General features: G+C 45.3%; 1 protein-coding gene across 4 annotated transcripts in view; it reads left to right on the forward strand.

Annotated features, from left to right (window-relative positions):
- The window catches only part of LOC129698886 (uncharacterized), a 393,480-nt gene that overhangs the window by 211,147 nt on the left and 162,629 nt on the right, over positions 1-19,704 (forward strand). For all 4 annotated transcript variants that reach the window (XR_008723743.1, XM_055638273.1, XM_055638275.1 and 1 more), the window contains one exon: positions 6,344-6,502. Coding sequence is in view for 3 of the 4 variants with exons in the window: in XM_055638273.1 (XP_055494248.1) it covers positions 6,344-6,502 (159 nt within the window). In the remaining variant the exon portion in view is untranslated. The remainder of the gene's footprint in view (positions 1-6,343; positions 6,503-19,704) is intronic.

A 19,704-nucleotide genomic window follows, 5' to 3' on the forward strand; every position in this document is an offset into this window, starting at 1 on the left:
GAAACATCCACTTCGGCCCAACTAGCCCATGCTGGCCAACGTGCCCAATTTACTCTGGTTCCGCCTACCCAAGCTTGACCCATAACTCTCTAAACCTATCCTATCCATGTATCTGTCCAAATGTCTCTTAAACATAATTATAGCACCTGCCTCAATGACCTTCTATGGCAGCTTGTTCCATATACCTACCACCAATTGTGTAAAAAAAATGACCCTTCAGGTTCCTATTAAATCTTTACCCTCTCAACTTAAACCTATGTCTTCTTGTTCTCAATTCCCCTACTGTGGGTACAAGATTCTGTGCATTTACTCAATCTATTAATCTTGTACACCTCTATAAAATCACCCCTCATCCTCCTGCGCTCCAAGGAATAAAGTCCTAGTCTGCTCAGTCTCTCTTTATAACTCTGGCCTTCGACTCTTGCAAACATTCTTGTTAATCGTCTCTGCGCCCTTTCCAGCTTGTTTACATCTTTCTTATAATACCGTGACTAAAGCTGAACACGATACTCTAAATGTGACTTCACCAATCTTATATAAGTGTAATATGACCTCCCAACCTCTATGCTCAATACTCTGACTAATGAAGGCCGATGTCCCAAAAGCCGCCTTGACCACCCTATCTACTCATGATGCCGCTTTCAAAGAACTTTGTACCTGCACTCCCAGATTACTCTGCTTTGCAACACTTCACAGAGCCCTGCCATTCACTGTACTGGTCATGCCCTTATTAGATTGCCCAAAATGCAATACCCTGTACTTCTCTGCAATAAATTGCATCAACCATTCCTCAACCCACTTACCCAACCGATCAAGATCCTGCTGCAGTTTTTGACAACCAATTATGAAATGATTCTCATCAAGGGAGTGTTAGCCTACAAATAGTAGAACAAGCTGGGAGTAAAAGTACAAGCATACAAAACACTTGAGTACCATAGCCCTGCCTTGAAAGGAAAATTAAAAAATTGCTTGCCAATGCACCAGCAGATTTCATGAACAGCCTGGGGATGTTTAACACAAGTTTTGAATCGTTCATACACGGGATGGTGAGGCTATTTGTTTTTATGGTCAATAATAAGGTGAAAAATAATGCTGATAGTGCTGTTATTGGGAATGGAAGAAAGCAACATCATTTCCAATGATTGGTTCGGAAGTGTATAGGGTGATTTCACTAAAGGTCACTGGAGCGTAGATCCGCACCCACGTGACCGAAAATTTAAACTGGAGTACACTTGGTACTTCCGGTACATGTTAGTGAATGGGAAAACACGCACTTTCACACCCGTTAAAAACATCGAAAACGGCCAGTTTTTGAGCTGCAATTTACTGTGCCAGTCGGGGTGACCGTGAGGCACAGCTACCTATATTTACCGTCCAAAAAAAAGATAGAAACTAAGGTAAATTCAAGAGGGAGCTGAAGGTGCAAAACCAGCGGAAGTGCTTATCGGACATTTGTCGTGGAGATTTAAAGACCCAAAATATCGGGAATTATCGCGTTTGCTCGCTGCATTTCATCAAAAGTAAGGCATTATTGACTTTTTTTATCTTTATTCATTTGTTATATGAAGAGTTTTAAAAGTGAAAAATCCGTCAGTAAAATTGCTAAATCGCCCATGGTTCTCAGGTGGGTTTTAACATGCAAAATGAAAACGCTTCTGAAGCTACATTTACCATTTAAATAATCGTAAACTATCAATGCGTTTTGAAATAAAATTTCCTCAGATGCAAGCTAAGGAATGGGATAATTGTCAGCTGTTAGTTGGACAAAATTAGGACATTTTATTATTTCCCAAAAGATATTTCTCAATGTTTCTTGTTTAAGCCTGCACATTCACCCAAACTATTTATTTATTTATTTATTTGGGTGATTAGACCCATTCACTAACATGTACCGGAAGTACCAAGTGTACTCCAGTTTAAATTTTCGGTCACGTGGGTGCGGATCTACGCTCCAGTGACCTTTCGTGAAATCACCCTATAGTGCTCTTACCATCTTAGCAGCTTCATAGAAAGTTATAAATATCTAATTTCCATACCTAGCTCTCAGAGCTTCAAAGAATATTTCAGCTGACAGTTTAAGGTAGCAGCTACTGCATGCCACCTCAAACATTGTAAATATGCGATGCAATAAAAAGCTACGAGAAAGCACAAGCAATTACATTATAGCATTCAAAGACCTGGGGAATCTGGAGAGTTTTTATACACCGGTAATTCTCTAAGAGACACGTCACTGTGTGGACTATGATGAAATGATCCAGTTAAAGTTATTATGCACTAAATCTTTATTGTTGCTTTGATATATAGGATTACAGTTTCCTTACAGATGACAAGTTGAGAATGCCAGGGAATTTTATCATGTGCCCGACATAAATGTACAGGTGGTCTACAGTCAAGGCATAATATGCAAAGCCTTTGTTTCAAAACAAATGCAGCATCATTTGACCACCAGTGGCACGAGTCACTGCTATAGATGTACTTTTGGTCATTCCCATTCCAACTGTTCTTTTAAAGGTGTTACTGTAGGTCTTTCGCCACTCACAACCTATTCTCCCTTGATGGATACTTCTATTGAATAGTAAGGACACATAGCCGTAAAATAAAATTGAAGGCAATAGATGTGTGTGTAGGTTTGAGTGCAGAAATACCATGTTTCCCGTAAGAAAGTACAAAGATGGAATCTACAAAAAATTGCAACCATTTCACGTGCATAGAATTTATCTATATGATAAGCAACTATACTATAAAATAACAGGATTATGAGATCACAGTTTTCATTGTTGAAACCATTGTCAATGCAGATTGACACAATAGCAGCTGTTCCAGAATGAGGTCCATAAGTGCATAAGTTCTACAAGCAGAATTAGGCCATTTGGCCCATTAAATATGCTCTGCCATTCAATCATGGCTGAACCATCTTTCCCTCTCAACCCCATTCTCCTGCCTTCTCCCCATAACCCCTGATACCCTTACTAATCAAGAATCTGTCAATTTCTACCTTAAAAATATACATTGACTTGGCCTCCACTACCGTCTGTGGCAATGAGTTCCACAGATTCACCACCCTCTGACTAAAGAAATTCCTCCTCATCTACTCTGCTCCTAGACTCTCCCACTAGTAGAAACATATTCTCCAAATTTACTCCATCCAAGCCTTTCACTATTCGGTAAGTTTCAATGAGGTTTCCCCTCATCATTACAGATTACAGATCAGGTTACAGATTTTGATGGCATACTTTTCTGATGCTACTGGTGGTCCATAGTGTGAAGATGGTACTATGTGTGTGTAGGATGGTGTTAGTGTGCGGGGATCGCTGGTCGGTGCAGACTCAGTGGGCCGAAGGCCTGTTTCCGTGCTGTATCTCTAAACCAAAATAAACTAAACGTCAGCCACTAGTTGGCCTCTGGTACTAATCGTGATGACTGTTCAGTAAATGCAGGATTCCAGCCTTCTCCCTGCAGCCTTCTTAGTAGCAAGCATCTAGTGTGTCGCTACCATCTGGCTGCTCATTGGAATGTGCCTTTAAGAGCTGTAGGCCTGCTGTGATTGCTCTGGCAAATGGTTGGCATTTGAATCAAATACCTATGCTGATTGCCATGTAAGAATGCATTTGGTGGGAGACAACACTCTGATCTTTTCATGGGATCTGATTAGTTGTTGGCACAGCATGCAATAGTGTTTCAGCACTCAAAGAATGGAGCAAACCAATTTCTAAGATATCTTGTTATATTCCTAATTCATTGAGTCTGGAATTACTAATATCCATGGAGAAATCAGCAATTATTCTCCATCCTTCACAACCGTAGGGGGAAGCATATTCAGTACTTACTATGATAATCACAGCACCATGAGATAGGAGATTCATTACATTTTGCAGATTAGATCTTTGTCTCCATGTTATTTCAATATTATGCTTCCAAACCACTTTAATATTTTTACAATTCATTGCACACATTCAGTGCAGTAGAACAAACTGGGTTTAAAATCACAGATTTTATTTCTGTTGATCTATTGATGGCTTGCTGTAAATTGGTCTCAAAATTAATGGCTTGTTAGTGGAGAATCATGCATCGTATAAAAGCAGAAAAGATCTGCACTTTTTCGTTAACAAGCAAACATTAACTTTTTAATGCTCTGATGACAATATGCGGAAAAGGTTATAGACTTTTGCAGTTAATACCATTTCCAGGATTTATTCTTGTCAAGCAACTAAAATTCATGTGAAATACATCAGTTTAGCAAGGAATCGGTTTTGTCTCAGGTTGATTAAATATGCAGAAGCACTCAATGATTTTCAGCGCTTCAGTATTTTGAAACTGTAATAGCCTGAATCTCTGAATATCTTAAGGTTGCAGCAGCTTTTGTTTTAAGAATCTAAAGTTGTTTTAAATTACATAAGCCTTATTCTAAAAAGAGACACAAAGTGCGGGAGTAACTCAGCGGGTCAGGCACCATGCATGGAGAATATGGATAGGCGAAATTTTGGATTGTGCCCTTCCTCAGAATGATTGCAGGAGGGAGGGGGGGGAGGAGCAGGTCAAAGTATGGCAGGTAATAGGTGAACACAGGGAGATGGTTGGACAAAGACCAGAGATGAAAAAAGGTATGAGACTTATGTCCCTGTCCCGATGATTTTTTAGGCGACTACAGGTACTAGGCTGTCGCCACATGCTCGCCGTGATGTCACCTGTATGGTCGTGAATAATCTTCTCAGTCGCCCAAAGAATCGTAGTGTTTTTCTGGTCGCTGCTGGATTTTGAAATGTTCAAAACATTTGACGCCAATGTGCGTAGCATGACTTCTGACACCTGTGCTGTCGTAGGTTGTCGCCAGGATGACATGGGTTGTCGCCAGGATGAAGTAGGTTGTCACCAGTGCTGACTTCGTTTTTTTTGTTGTTAAAGTATGATTCTATTTCAAATTTTATGTCGAAGGGGTGATCCAGTCGCCGGTTTGTCGGCGACCTGCTACGACTATGACAGTCGCCTAAAAATAGCCTAAATGGGACAGGCCCATAAAGGATTAAAGAGTTGCAGTTTGTGAGGCCAGAGGAATGAATGTAGGGAGGGGAGGGGGAAAATTGATGTGAGTTCAGGTGGGGTATAGGGGATGGGGCAGGGGGGAAGAAAGGGTGTGGGGGAGAAATGGTGGGTTGTTAGAGATGACCAAAAATTGGAGAATGAAATTTCATACCGTTGGGTTGTAAGCTACCCTTGCGGTGTGAGGTGCTGTTCCTCTAGTTTGGGTGTGGTCTCACCCCGGCAAAGGAGGAGGCCCAGGATAGAAAGGTCAGTATGGGAATGGGTAGGGGAGTTAAAATGATTGTCAACCGGGAGATCCAGTAGGGCTTGGCAGACCGAGCAAAGGTTCGGTGAAACAGTTACTGAGTCTACGCTTGGTCCCGCCATTGTACAGGAGGCCACATCTGGAAAACGAGATACAGTGAATGAAATTAGAGGAGGTTGACATGAACCTCTGTCTCACTTGAGACTGTTAGGGTCATAGGATGGAGGCGAGGGAGGAGGTATAGGCACAGACGGTACATTGTCTAGATCTCTGGTGCTGTGAGGCAGCAGCTCCGCCAGCTAGTAGTATAGTATATCTTTATTGTCATTTTCCTGAGTACTCACATACCCAGAGGAAACAAAAAAAACGTTGCTCAACCAGTGTCCATTTAGTGTGCAGTAAAAAATAAATAGAAATAAAAATACATATATCATGAACAAATTAAATACTCTACTCTCTACTAAACATCAACAGGCGTTCCGATTGGCAGCGGCACGACAGTGGCTCTGCTGCAGTGTGTCCAGGTTGGTGGTTGGTGCGCGATACTTTGGCAGGGGGCAAAGTCCGTTTATCAGTCTTATAGCCTGCGGGAAGAAGCTGAGGAGCATCCTGCTGGTTTTGCAGCTAATGCTCCTGTACCTCTTCCCAGATGGCAGGATGGAGAATATGTGATGCGATGGGTGGTAGGGGTCTTTGATGATGGAGATGGCTCTGCTGATACATCTCTTCCTGTATATGTCCAGCAGGAAAGGGAGTAGAGCACCAATAATCCTGCTGGCGGTCTTCACAATCCTGTCTAGTTGGTGCCGTTCGTACGCCTTGCAGCTCCCGAACCAGGAAGTGATGCCGTAGGTTAATGTGCTCTTGATTGTCCCCCTATAAAAAGTTCGTAGGTGTGTAGTGGGGAGACCTGCTTTCCGTAGTCTTCGGAGAGGGTGTCGCAATTTAACATCAGACAAAAATTAAAGGATTTTGATTAGTATCTGAATACTGGTTAAGAAGGTTATTCCCAAAGATTAAATGTGCACTGGTTAATTTTATATTGTTTTCCCCTTGCAGCTTGAGGATGTCAATTCATTGGGAGAAAGTCATTATGAAAAGTTAACAAAATATCTCAGCAAACAGTTCCATCAGGAAGAAAGAAATTATGGAACCATCACCATAGACAGTAAAAGGCTTACCAAACAGCCACTGTTGGTCGAAAAAAGGAAGCAAGCAGTAAGAATTTACCGCTTTAATTTTTGTTAATATGCAATGTTTTCTGTTTACATCAATGTGTTCTGTAGCTTTATTCCTCTTCTGAGCCTTTTCATGCAGGCTACCATCGCCTTCTGAGAATGGCTAAGGAGTCAAACCTCTTCATGGAATTAAAGCTACCAAGTGCTAAACTGATGAAGCAGTGTAAGACCAAGAGTGACCCTTTATTTAATTATCCCTAAATTTTCCCTACCTGTCCACTTTACCTGATCTCCTGGTTGCTTAGCAGATAAACTCCCCCTCCCATTCCCAATCTGACCTTTCTGTCCTGGGCCTCCTCCATTGTCAAAGTGAGGCCCAGTACAAATTGGAGGGACAGCACCTCATATGTCGCTTGGGTAGTTTACACCCCAACGGTATGAACATTGACTTCTCTAACTGCAAATAGCCCTTGCTTTTCCTCTCTATCTCCTCCCCCTTCCCAGTTCTTCCACCAGTCTTACTGTCCCTGACTACATTCTATCTTTGTCCCGCCCACTCCCCTGACATCAGTCTGGAGAAGGGTCTTGACCCGAAACATTGCCCATTCCTTCTCTCCAGTGATGCTGCCTGTCCCGCTAAGTTACCCAGCATTTTGTGTCTACCTGTCCAACACCCTCACTCAACAGAGATTTAGGACTTCAACCATGTGAAAAAGTCACAGATGTTAAAACAAATCATTTCCTAATGTGCTCTATACAGTGCATTCAGAAAGTATTCAGACCCCTTCACTTTTTCCACATTCTGTTACGTTACAACCTTATTTTAAAATTGATTAAATTCTTTTTTTTTTATCATTGATCTACACACAATATCCCAGAATGAAGAAGCGAAAACAGATGTTTAGAAATTTTTGCAAAGTAATTAAAAATAAATAACTGAAATATCACATTTACATGAGTATTCAGACCCTTTGTTATGACACTCAAAATTGAGCTTAGGTTCATCCTGTTTCCATTGATTATCCTTGAGATGTTTCTACAACTTGATTGGAGTCCACAAGTGGTAAATTAAATTGATTGTACATGATTTGGAAAGGCACACACCTGTCTATATAATGTCCCACAGATGACAGTGCATGTCAGAGCAAAAACTAAGCCACGAAGACAAAGGAGTTGTCCGTAGGCCTCCGAGACAGGATTGTGTTGAGACACAGATCTGGGGAAGTGTATAAAACAATTTCTGCAGCATTGTAGGTCCCGAAGTGCACAGAGGCCTCTGTCATCCTTAAATGGAAGAACTTTGGAACCACCAGGACTCTTCATAGAGCTGGCCGCCTGGCCAAACTGAGCAATCCGGGGAGAAAGGCCTTGGTCAGGAAGGTGACCAAGAACCTGATGTCACTCTGACAGAGCTCCAGAGTTCTTCTGTGGAGATGGGAGAACCTTCCAGAAAGACAACTATATCAGCACACCACCAATCAGGTCTTTATGGTAGAGTAGCCAGACGGAAGCCACTCCTCAGTAAAAGGCACATGACAGCCCACTTGGAGTTTGCCAAAAGGCATGAGAAACAAGATTCTTTGGTCTGATGAAACCAAAATTAAACTCTGCTCTGAATGTCAAGCGTCACGTCTGGAGGAAACCAGACACCGCTCATCATTTGGCCGATACCATTCCTATAGTGATGCATGGTAATAATAATAATAATACATTTTATTTATGGGCGCCTTTCAAGAGTCTCAAGGACACCTTACAAAAATTTAGCAGGTAGAGGAAAAACATGTAAGGGGAATTAAATAAATAGTAGAGACATGACTAGTACACAAAGTAATGACAGAATTCATTTCAAAACACAATATGAGGCAATTAATGCACAGATGAAAAGGGAGGGGGACGTGGGGCTAAGGATAGGCAGAGGTGAAGAGATGGGTCTTGAGGCTGGACTGGAAGATGGTGAGGGACACGGAATTGCGGATCAGTTGGGGGAGGGAGTTCCAGAGCCTGGGAGCTGCCCTGGAGAAGGCTCTGTCCCCAAAATTGCGGAGGTTGGACTTGTGGATGGAGAGGAGACCGGCTGATGTCGATCTGAGGGACTGTGAGGGTTGGTAGGGGGAGAGGAGGTCAGTGAGATATGGGGGGGGCCAGATGGTGGAGGGCTTTGTAGGTGAGGATCAGGATTTTGTAGGTGATCCGGTGGGAGATGGGAAGCCAGTGAAGTTGTTTGAGGACTGGAGTGATGTGATGCCAGGATTTGGTGTGGGTGATGAGTCGGGCGGCTGCGTTCTGGACCAGTTGGAGTCGGTTGATGTAGGTGGAGCTGATGCCAAGGAGAAGTGAGTTGCAATAGTCCAGTTGGGAGGAGATGAAGGCATGGATGAGTCTTTCAGCAGCGGGAGGTGTGAGAGAGGGTCTGAGTTTGGCGATGTTGCGGAGGTGAAAGAAGGAGGATTTAATGACATGGTGGATGTGAGGCTCAAGGGAGAGGGTGGAATCAAAGATCACGCCAAGGTTGCGGGCCTGGGGAGATGGTGGTGGCAGCATCATGCTGTGGGGAAGTTTTTCAGCGACAGTAACTGGGAGACTAGTCAGGATTGAGGGAAAGATGAACGGAGCAATGTACAGAGAGATCCTTGATCAAAACCTGCTCCAGATCGTTCTGGAACTCAGACTGGGGCGGAGATTCACTTTCCAACAGGACAACGACCCTAACCGCACAACCAAGACAACGCAGGAGTGCTTTGTGACAAGTCTGTGAATGTCCTTGAGTGGCCCAGCCAGAGCCCAGACTTGAACCCGATCGAACATCTCTGGAGGGATCTGAAAATAGCTGTGCATCGACGCCCCCCCCCATCCAACCTGACAGAGCTGGAGAGGATCTGCAGAGAAGAATGGGAGAAATTACCCAAATACAGGTGTGCCAAGCTGGGAGCATTATACCCAAGAAGACTTGAGGCTGTAATCACTGCCAAAGGTGCCTCAACAATGTGCTGAGTAAAGGGTCTGAATATTTATGTAAATGTGATATTTCTGCTATTTCTTTTTAATTACTTTGCAAACATTTCTAAACACCTGTTTTCGCTTTTTTTATTATGAGGTAATGAGTGTAGATTGATGATAGAAAAAAATATTTTAATCTATTTTAGAATAAGGCTGTAAAGTAACAAAATGTGGAAAAAGTGAAGGGGTCTGAATACTTTCTGATTGCACTGTATATTAGAGTTCCATTATGGTGCACAAATTGGAACATTTTTTAATAATCCGACAATACACATAATCTTTTTCTGTGTGTACATATAATCCTTACATAAGTTTGAATATTGGACAAAACAGGGTGTACCATATATGCATTCCTCTAAAAAATGAATTAAAGCTGATAACAAAGTCTAAATAAAAGTGAATAACTATTATCAACAATAATTATCAGGACCACTGCTTGGGCTAATTTATAGATTACAAGGTCTCTGCCCTTCAGTATTTACATGGGATTTCAGCAGCTTTCTTGGTCTGCATCCATCCATGCTGATCAATAGATGCCTTGCGTTTTTTAATGTCACCTTCCTCTTGTTCGGATATGAGGTTTGCTTTTGGTTGATGTTGTTTGATTAAGATGTTGTTTTTCCATCTTCACCCGAGATGGAAGGATAGATATCTCATTTAAATGCTGGAGGTAAGCTGCCAGGAATATAGATAGCTGTGGTATGAAAAGCCAGAAAATTCTGTTGATCGTTTTTCCGGAAAATCTTAAAAGGAACATGGTCCTTTAGTTTAGACGAATAGAGGTCACTTTATTCAGTGAAGATGGGCAGGCTAACACGAAGATAACACGAAGATAAAACCACAGAACAAATGAGCACATGAAAGGTCCTCTTTCCTTTTAGCTAGGCTGAAAAGAAGATGAAATAACCTAGAGTGCAGAAATATTCTTCTCTGATCCTAGTGTTCAGTTTATGATGAAATATACTGACCTCATCAGGGCAAAACATGTTTCTCTTAGCTTTCGCGAATTGTAACAGAAAGGAACATTTTCAATGTACTCAAAACAATTTCTGGAAATATGGACACATTCGGTTACTTCAGGATCAACGTGACTTGGTGAGCCAAAATATTTGTTTTGGCACTATATGGATTGTATGATTTTATGACGTATGACTATTTAATCTCCTAGAACTGACATGGTGAAAATCTACAACAAATAAAATGCAATCTGAACCTACCACAAATATAGCTATCCACTGAGTTGTCCCAAACCTGCGTCTCCACTATGTTCCATAATATATGATCTGAATTGTCTTATCACCTAACTTATCCAAAGGCATCCAGTTCTCTACATGGCTTGCATTTTCAAGGAGGTCCTCCATACCCACCATTTCACTTGCAATCTGAGCCCTCTCTGATTCCTTTCTCCCTGTTCCACAATTTTCAATCCTCTCCTGAGCTTTAGGCCAACAAATGATATCAATTCACTCCCAATACTCTAGGCTGATCCAACATTCAAAGATCCCATTAAATATTTTCCTCACTATCTCCATGCTTGGGATGTCTTTTAATTTTTCCCCTCAATCTAATTTTCTCCTCTGCAAATCTATTCCTTGGCTGTAATTGTAGTGAAAGTCAATCTGCTTGACAACTAGTTAACTTATCCAGTAACTAAGTGGTTAGTGTGTGTGTGTGTGGGGTGGTTAGTGTGTGTGTGTGTGGGGGGTGGTTAGTGTGTGCGTTGAGGGGAGCGGACCCAACGGGTCTCACTTGGTCTAGTATACTTATAAAACTCTCATCTTGTCCTCTTCCGGTTTGCGTTGTTTTAAATTTGCACAAAAACGGTATCCGACAGCGCTACGATTTTTCGCCACCTTACTCGCCATTCTCCTGTGTTGCAAGTGCATCAAGTTTTATTCCGATCGGTGAAATATTACAAATATTATTCATCTGTCATTTGCCGGGATGGCGACGCCCCTTCCTGCACCCGCTGTCAATCACCGGCGGCGAGAATAAAGCTGAAGGAGCGGAGTGAGCAGTGTGCGGGCGGGGGCTGTGTTGTGTTCGTGGGCGGGGGCTGAGCCCACACACCCATATTCCTCCCCCTTCCTTCACCCCCCCTTCCCCTTCCCCTTCCTTCACCCCCCCTTCCCCTTCCTTCACCCCCCCTTCCCCTTCCTTCACCCCCTTCCCCCACCACACACCCCCTATCACACACCACCCCCCTCTCACATACACCCTCCCCGACTCCCCCACCCCCACCCCCCCTCCCCCCCCCCCCACCCCCCCCTTCCCCCACACAACCCCCCTTCCCCCACACAACCCCTCCTCCCCCACACAACCCCCTCTCCCCCCACAACCCCCTCTCCCCCCACACAACCCCCCTCCCCCACACAACCCCTCTCCCCCCACACAACCCCCCTCCCCCACACAACCCCCCTTCCCCCACACAACCCCCCCCCCCCCACACCCCCCTCCCCCACACAACCCTCTCTCCCCCACACAAACCCCTCCCCCACACAACCCCCCCTCCACCATGCACCCCCTCCCCCACACATCTCCCTCCCCCACCCCCACACCTCCCCCCCCATCACATTAATTTCTACAATTTCTCCTACCTCTGAAACAATTATGAGCAAACAAATTTTAATTTTTTTGAAAATAACTTAAAAAGATTTTCGGACTACAGACATAAAACATGCATCCTGTTAAACATTTACGCAGATTAGATGGATGTGACTTGCTCTTCCCAGTTGAATCTGATTTGGTCATACTTGTTCAACTGTTCATTGACTCTGCCTGTGATAAGTTCTAACAATATTCCGGAGCAGTTGTTAAACTGAAAGGTCTGTAGATGTTTTGAGTAACTTTTTAAGAACCTCTCCCAACATGCATCATCCATTATTTTTGGAAATCATACTGCATTTTTACTGTGCTATGTAACCCCATTATTGTTGTAAATTGGTCCCCACCGGATTCTGGTGAGAATACTGAATGCTTATATACATAGAACATAACACAGGAACAAGCCTTTCGCCCCCACAATGTCCTTGCCGAACATGAGGCCAAGTTAAACTAGTCTCATCTGCCTGCATGTGATCCGTATCTTTCCATTTCCTGCATATCCATGTGCCTATCTAAAAGTCTCTTAAATGCCACTATTATATCACGCACTACCACCACCACCACCACCTCTGAATGCATTCCAGGCACCCACCACTCTCTATGTAAAAATGTTGTCCCGCGCATTTCCTTTAAATTTTGCCCCCTCTCATCTTAAAGCTATACCATCTAGCCCTAGACATTTCCTCCCTAGGAAAAAAGTTCTGACTATCTAGCCTAACTATGCCTCATAATTTAATATACTTCTATCAGGTCTCCACTAAACCTCTAATATTCCAGAGGAAATAATCCAAGTTTCTCCAACCTCTCCTTGTAGGTAATACTCTTTAATCCAGGCTGCATACTGCTAAACCACTTCTGCACCCTTTCCTAAACTTCCACATCCCTCCTTTCACGGAGCAACCAGAACTGCACACAACACTCAAAGCACAGCCTAACCAATGTCCTATAAAGCTGCAATATGACTTCCTGACTCTTATACTCAATGCCATAATCAATCAAGGCAATCAAAGCATGTGCCTTCTTTACCATTCTAACCACTTGGGTTGCCACTTTTCAAAGACTTGGACACCAAGATCCCTCTGCTGTTAAGGGTCTTGCCATCATACTTCCCCTCTACTTTCAACTGAAGCCAATAGATGGGTTTTTCACACCTAACCTATTGCTTTTGAGTCCTGAAATTCTTGGGGTGACCCCCAAAAAGCAAATCTCATAATGGACTAGAGCCAAGGACAGAGGATTAATCAATGGGCCAAGAACACCAAGTAAACCAAGGTGTGAAAAATATGCCTGCTCAGGTGCATGTCTCCTATTGGACTGCCTGGCCAACAGTGCTCCACAACACGAGAATATATGAAGCCTAAATTAGCAGAAAAACAAAGCAACAAGGAGTTTAGTTTAGTTTATGATTGTCACATTAATCGAGGTACAGTGAAAAGTTTTTTTGGTGTGTCGTATCCAGTCAGCGAAAAGACTATACATGATTACAATCAAGCCGCCCAGTGTTCAGAAACAGGATAAAGGGTATAACGTTTAGTGCAAGATAAAGTCCAATGAAAGATAGTTCAAAGATCCCCAATGAGGTAAATGGGAGGTCAAGACCACCCTCTAGTTGATAATAGGATGAATAATTTGCCCAATAACAGCTGTAACGAAACTGTCCCTGAACCTAGACCGTTTTCAATCTTCTGCACCTCTTGCTGATGGGAGAGGGGAGAAGAAGGAATGACCGGGGTGAGACTGGTCCTTGATTATACTGGTGGCCTTACCGAGGCATCGTGAAGTGTTAATGGAGTTAATGGAAGGAAGGTTGGAAAATCCTTGTTAAAGTTATACTATATCCAACACATAATTGGCAAAACGTTGTATTTAGGAGTAAACTAGATTAAGGCCTTGGGGGACCAGGTCTCCCGTTGGGTCCCATTCTCACACGGGAGGCCTGGTTGTCCAACGCAATATTCCACCACTCACCCATAGCCCCCAATTGTGCAGGCGCGGCTGACGGGTTCCCATTGTGATGCTCCTGATCCCCCCTCACCCACTCCGCCCCTTGCCATCCGCCCCCCCGCACACACTCACTCCATCCCCCCCATCCATTCTTAGCGGCTCTCCAGCGGTGCAGCCATTTCTGCCCATTGGGTTCCAATTGTGAAGTAGAACACGCAGGTATTACTGAGCAGACACAGCTGACGGGCATGGCAAGTGGTAAAGGGATTTATTAAAGCTTAAAATGTGAATGACTCTTAAATTATAACAACAATTTATATGTTAAAGGAGATTTATTCAGTTCAGTTGTTTCTTGTTGTGTCTCTTTTTGCATTCTGCTGCTCACTGCCACTTGATGTTTCTTTGCTGTTGATGAAATAAAAGACACACAATTTTAATATAGAGACCTTATTGATTGGTCAAATTTTAACTTGAAGAAAATCTGAGAATTTACCTCAGAAGTCATCATTCAACCAAGCATGCGTTTAATGGCAAAATTCATGGTCGATGTTCCATCCTTCAGGAAAACTTTGACATTTTCCTTCATTTTTCCTTGGCTAAGAGCCACATATAGTTGTCCATGCTGAAATACCGGTTTCTTGAAGTATATCAACACTTTCTCCATGGTTTGTTCTTACGCTTTATGGATTGTCGTAGCAGAACTTGACTGAATGGGGAATTGGGTCTGCTGAAGGGGTATGTCTTCTGTCAAATTGAGCGTTATCCTAGGAATGAGAACAATGTAATCTTTGAAGGCTCCCATGTAGATTGTTGCAATGGTCAGATGATTGTGTAGCTCTTCCACAATCATCCTTGTTCCATTGCATAGCTTTGGGGGTTCCAAGTTTCTCATTAACATTGGAGATCCTTTTTTCAACTCCAATTTGTGTGGTGGTAATCCAGAGATCTCGAGTGAATCGAGGAATTCTGTTGGGAAGCAAGTAGCATTAGTTCCCTCAGTGACCACATTGAAAGAAAAGTACTCTTTAATGATTCCAGAGAAGCGTGTGATACATGTAAAATTGATCCTTCCCATCGTATCGTTAAGCGGACTCAAGATACAATTGTCGGAGAATAATTCTGCAGGATTGTCAAATGCGGGATAGATGAAATGAATACAATCCACCAGTATTTTTGCTGATGGAACCATGTCTTGTGGCATTTTAATTTCATCATCTTCATTCTTTAAAATGTCGTCTTCTCCAACTTTCAACAAAAATTGAGAATAGTCGCCTTCGCCCTCTCTCAATCGCATAGTTGTGTGCAAGTGAAAAGTGTCCACAATTAGGATTTCTTGATGCAGGAATTTTCAACATCATTTCCCCCTTTCACTACAGGAAGGAGTTGTCGAATATCGCCACAACAAACGGTAAGAATGCCATCAAAAGGCTTAGTGTTGCTGCATACATCTTGTAGAGTTCTGTCCACTGCTTCAAAGCTCTCTCTCCTAATCATTGGGGATTCATCCCGAACAATGAGTTTCACTTGCCTCATCAAACATGCAGTGTTAGAGTTCTTGTCAATGTTGCAGAATGTATCCTCAGTCATTTGGATGGCTATCTTGAACCGAGAATGTGTAGTTCTTCCACCAGGCATTAATGTAGCTGCTATCCCAGAGGATGCCACAGCAATAGTCACATCACCTTGACCTCTAACTTTGAAGAGGATCAAATGGGTGATAAATGTTTTTCCGGTTCCTCTTGGTGAATCAGTGAAAAACATTGAAGGAAGCTTCCTTTTCAAGCAGTTGCACACCTGGTCATACTGCCCTCTGCTCAGCATTCAGGAGAGGTTCATTCTCCTCAACAAATTGCTGTTCAGTTCTATCGTATTGCAATTCCTGCAGCAATTCTGGATTGTCATCATCAAGGTGCATCCTTCCATTTCTTGGTCTTGGTTCTTGGTTCTTGGTTCTTGGTTTCTTAGTCCTCCAAAATATTCCCAATGGAATTTAAACTGGAGGTGGTACCCCATCTCCCCCCCTCCCCCACACCTCTCCCCCTCCCCTCTCTCCTTCCCTGCTCCATCTCCCTCTCCCTCTCTCCCCCACCCACTTCCCTTACTCCACCCCCTTCCCTCTCTACCCCAACCCCCTTCCCTCTCTCCCTCCGCCCCATTTCCCCCTACCCTCTGTCCCTCTTCCACCACTCCCCCCCTCCCTCCCTCCCCACTCTTCCACTTCTCTCCCACTTACCCCACCCCCCTTTCCCTCTCCCTCCCCCACCCCTCTCTCTCCCCCTCCCTTCCCCCCCTCCCCTCCCCTCTCACTCCCCACCCTTCCCCTACCCCCAACCCCTTCACCCCACACCCCTTCCCTTACCACTCTGTCCCCCCCCCTACCCCTACCCCTACCCCCTCCCTCCCCCTACCCACTCTCCACTCTCTCTCCCCCCCCATCCCTCTCCCTCCCCACTCTCTCCCCTCTCTCCCCCCATCCCTCCCCTCACCTCCACTCCCTTCTCCCCTCCCTCCCCCCCACCCCTCTCTCCCCTCATCCCCTCCCTCCCCCCACCTCTCTCCCCCATCCCTCTCTCCTCCCATACCCCACCCCTCTCTCCTCCCCCTCTCCATCTCCCTCTCCTCTCCCTCTCCCTCTCCCTGCCTGCAGTCATACACAATAATAATAAATAACAAAACATACAATAAACTCAAATTAACATCCACCACAGTGAGTTCACCAAGCACCTCCTCACTGTTATGGAGGCAAAAGTCTTAGTCTCTGTCTCTTCCCTCCTTGTCCTCCCTCTGCGCTGAGGCGATCCAGGCCGAAGATGCTGCCCTCCAGTCCAGCGGACCTCTGAAGTGATGTCGCCGCCGCCTGAACTCCGATTCGGGCCGCTGCCGAAAGCCGGAATGCCGTCTCCGTTCCGAGTCGGGCCGCCACAGCCTCAGCTCCGAGTCGGGCCGCTGCCGAAAGCTGGAATGCTGCCTCAGCGAGTCAGTTGTGGAAAATTAAAGCGTTCCATTGTTTTGTTGTAATTCTCAAGCTCGTCTTGAATATACAACGGAGCCTGATCATGGTGCTTCACTTCAATCATGACATTAGGATCACTCATTGTTCTCCATTCCTTTACAAGGTAATCTTCAGACATTGAATTCTTGAAGTGATCCCATAATTGTTGAGGATTGTTGATCTCAGTATTCAGCAAAACAACAAACAAATCTCTCATTGCACTGGGGAGTTTTGTCTTCTCAGCATCTGCCATTGTTTGTTGCCAATGATCGTCAGTCTGCACCAAAACTCTTTGTCTGCAGACGTCTTCGAAGGAAAGATGAATTTCTCCATCAGGTGTCTTCAATGAATCGAAGGATACTGGCCCTTTTGCGTGATGGAGAAGCAGTCTCAAGTGGTAGAGGTCACCACATCTTGGAGACACGGTATACACTCGTCCCAGAACATTGGCTTCAAAAAGTCCTGGAAGATCTTCCACTCTCTTCCCAACCTTCCTTCTTTGCCATCTCTTATTCTTCCATGTGTAAAATTGGGGAACATCAGCATAGTGCAGTGTTCTTGGAAATGGCTCTTGAGAACACGATGCCATGAATTCAGTTACAGTCGTTCTCGTCATATCATCATTGCTCACTTGCTGAGCAGCATTGACTGATAACGACTCGTTGTTGTTGTGGTATATGTACCTGGAGTCGAAAGACTACGGGCTGTCTCTCATGAATCGGAAATCCAAGGATTGATGCCACTGCTTCTGATAGACCAATGTATCTGCCAGTTAAGTACTGTGTAATTTTGTCATCCCTGTTAACTCTAAAAGCTCCTTGATAACTTCACTTCAAGGTGTACTTGCTGACGTACTTGACTGACTTTACGAAGGAGCATATCTCAATGTTGATGTGAGATTTGAACCTTCAATAGTTGAGCGTTATAGGGCACCATCCAATCAGAAGTGATAGGGCGATGCCAGCGTCCCTCTTGATGTCCCTGAAATCCTCCCATGTCTGGAGATCTTCTCCTGTATCGAGCATATGAATTATGTCCACACGTTGTGCTCCAGGTTGGGGGGGGGAGGGGGGGGGAGCATCTGGGAGAGGCAGCTGGGGGAAGGGGATGGCTTCAGGCGGGGGCTGTCGTGGGCCAATGGGGGGGTGGAGCGTATTGCAGCGGGGGGGAGAGCGATGGCTTCAGGAGGGGGCTGTCGGGCTCTGGGGGGGGGAGCGTCGTCTACAGCCGGGAGAGGGGGATGCCTTCAGGCGGGGGCTGTCAGTGGGGAGGGGGTGCGAGTGACCTACAGCCAGGGGAGGGGGACAGTTTCAGGCAGGGGCTGTCGTGGGCTGGTGGGGCAGCAGCATCCTACAGCTGGGGTAGGGACACGGCTTCAGGCGGGGGCTTTTGTGGGCCGGTAGGGAGGAGAGGATGAGCATCGTACAGCCGCAGGAGGGGGAGGGCTTTAGGCAGGGGCCAGTGGGGGGGCTTTCTGAAGGGATAGTATGGGTGTTGTAGGCCAAAGGGCCTGTTCCAATACAATACAATACAATACAAATTTATTATCATTTGAGCCCCAGTGAGACTCAAACGAAATGTTGTTTCCACAGCCATACAAACAAAGACACTGTCTTACAGACATACACATAATTAAATTCACACAAACATCCATCACAGTGAAGCCACTGTGATGGAAGGCAAGTCTTTTCTCTCCCCTGTTCTCCGTGTCTCTCCCGATGTCCAAGCCCCAGGCGGGCGATGATGAGTCCCACGGCCATTTTAGGCCGCGCGGGGCGATTTACGGCCCCGCTCCCGGTCTGAAAGTCCAAGGTTGGAACCCCCACGGGCCGTGCCGGGTGATGTACTGTCCCGGTCCGGGTTGTTCCAACCCCGTGACACCGGCTGGAGAAGTCGCGTTCCAGAGGGCTAGTATGCACATTGTGAGCCGAATTGACTTTTCTTGGGCTAGTCCTGCAGCTGGGGATGGGGTGGCTTGAGGTGGGGGCCGGAGGGAGCGTTCTGTAGCCAGGGGAGGAGGACAGCTTCAGTCAGGGCTGGTGGGGGGTGAGCGCTGCCGTGGCCTACCTCTGCCCTGGCCTACCTCTGCCATGGCCAACCACTGGGCGGGGGATGAGGGGGTGTGGGCGGGGGTGTTGTACCCTGCCAATGTCCGGCACGGCCCTGCCAGAGCCCGGCCCTCAAACCCCCAACTCTCACTCCTCACTTCTCCAGGATTTTGAGGTTGCATCAGTCGGCGTTGCAGTCGGCCAGGCACCGCACTCCGGGCCACCTCCACACACCGGGCCGCACCAGGGCGGACGGCTTCTGGACTCACGGCTTCTGGACTCACTTGACTCATGGCTTTCTGGACTCACTCTGACTCGCGGATTCTGGACTCCCTCACTCCTGGCTTCTGGACTCACTAACGGTTTCTGGACTCAGCCCGGCCTCCGGGGCTTTATTCTCCTCGCCCCTGTGATTGACAACGGGTGCCGGAAGGGGCATTGCTGTCCTGGCGTCTGACAGGAGTGAAGACCATCTTCTCGATTTTTAAACCTTCATAACTTTTGTAATATTCCACCGATTGGAACAAAACTTGACGCACTTGGAGCACAAGAGAACGGTGAGAAAGGTGGCAAAAAATCGTAAGGCTATCGCATACTGTTTTTGCGCAAATTCAAAAACAACGCAAACCAGAAGAGGACAAGATGAGAGTTTTAGTG

This window comes from Leucoraja erinacea, chromosome 7 (assembly GCF_028641065.1).
Source record: "Leucoraja erinacea ecotype New England chromosome 7, Leri_hhj_1, whole genome shotgun sequence".
Taxonomy (NCBI): Eukaryota; Metazoa; Chordata; class Chondrichthyes; order Rajiformes; family Rajidae; genus Leucoraja; species Leucoraja erinaceus.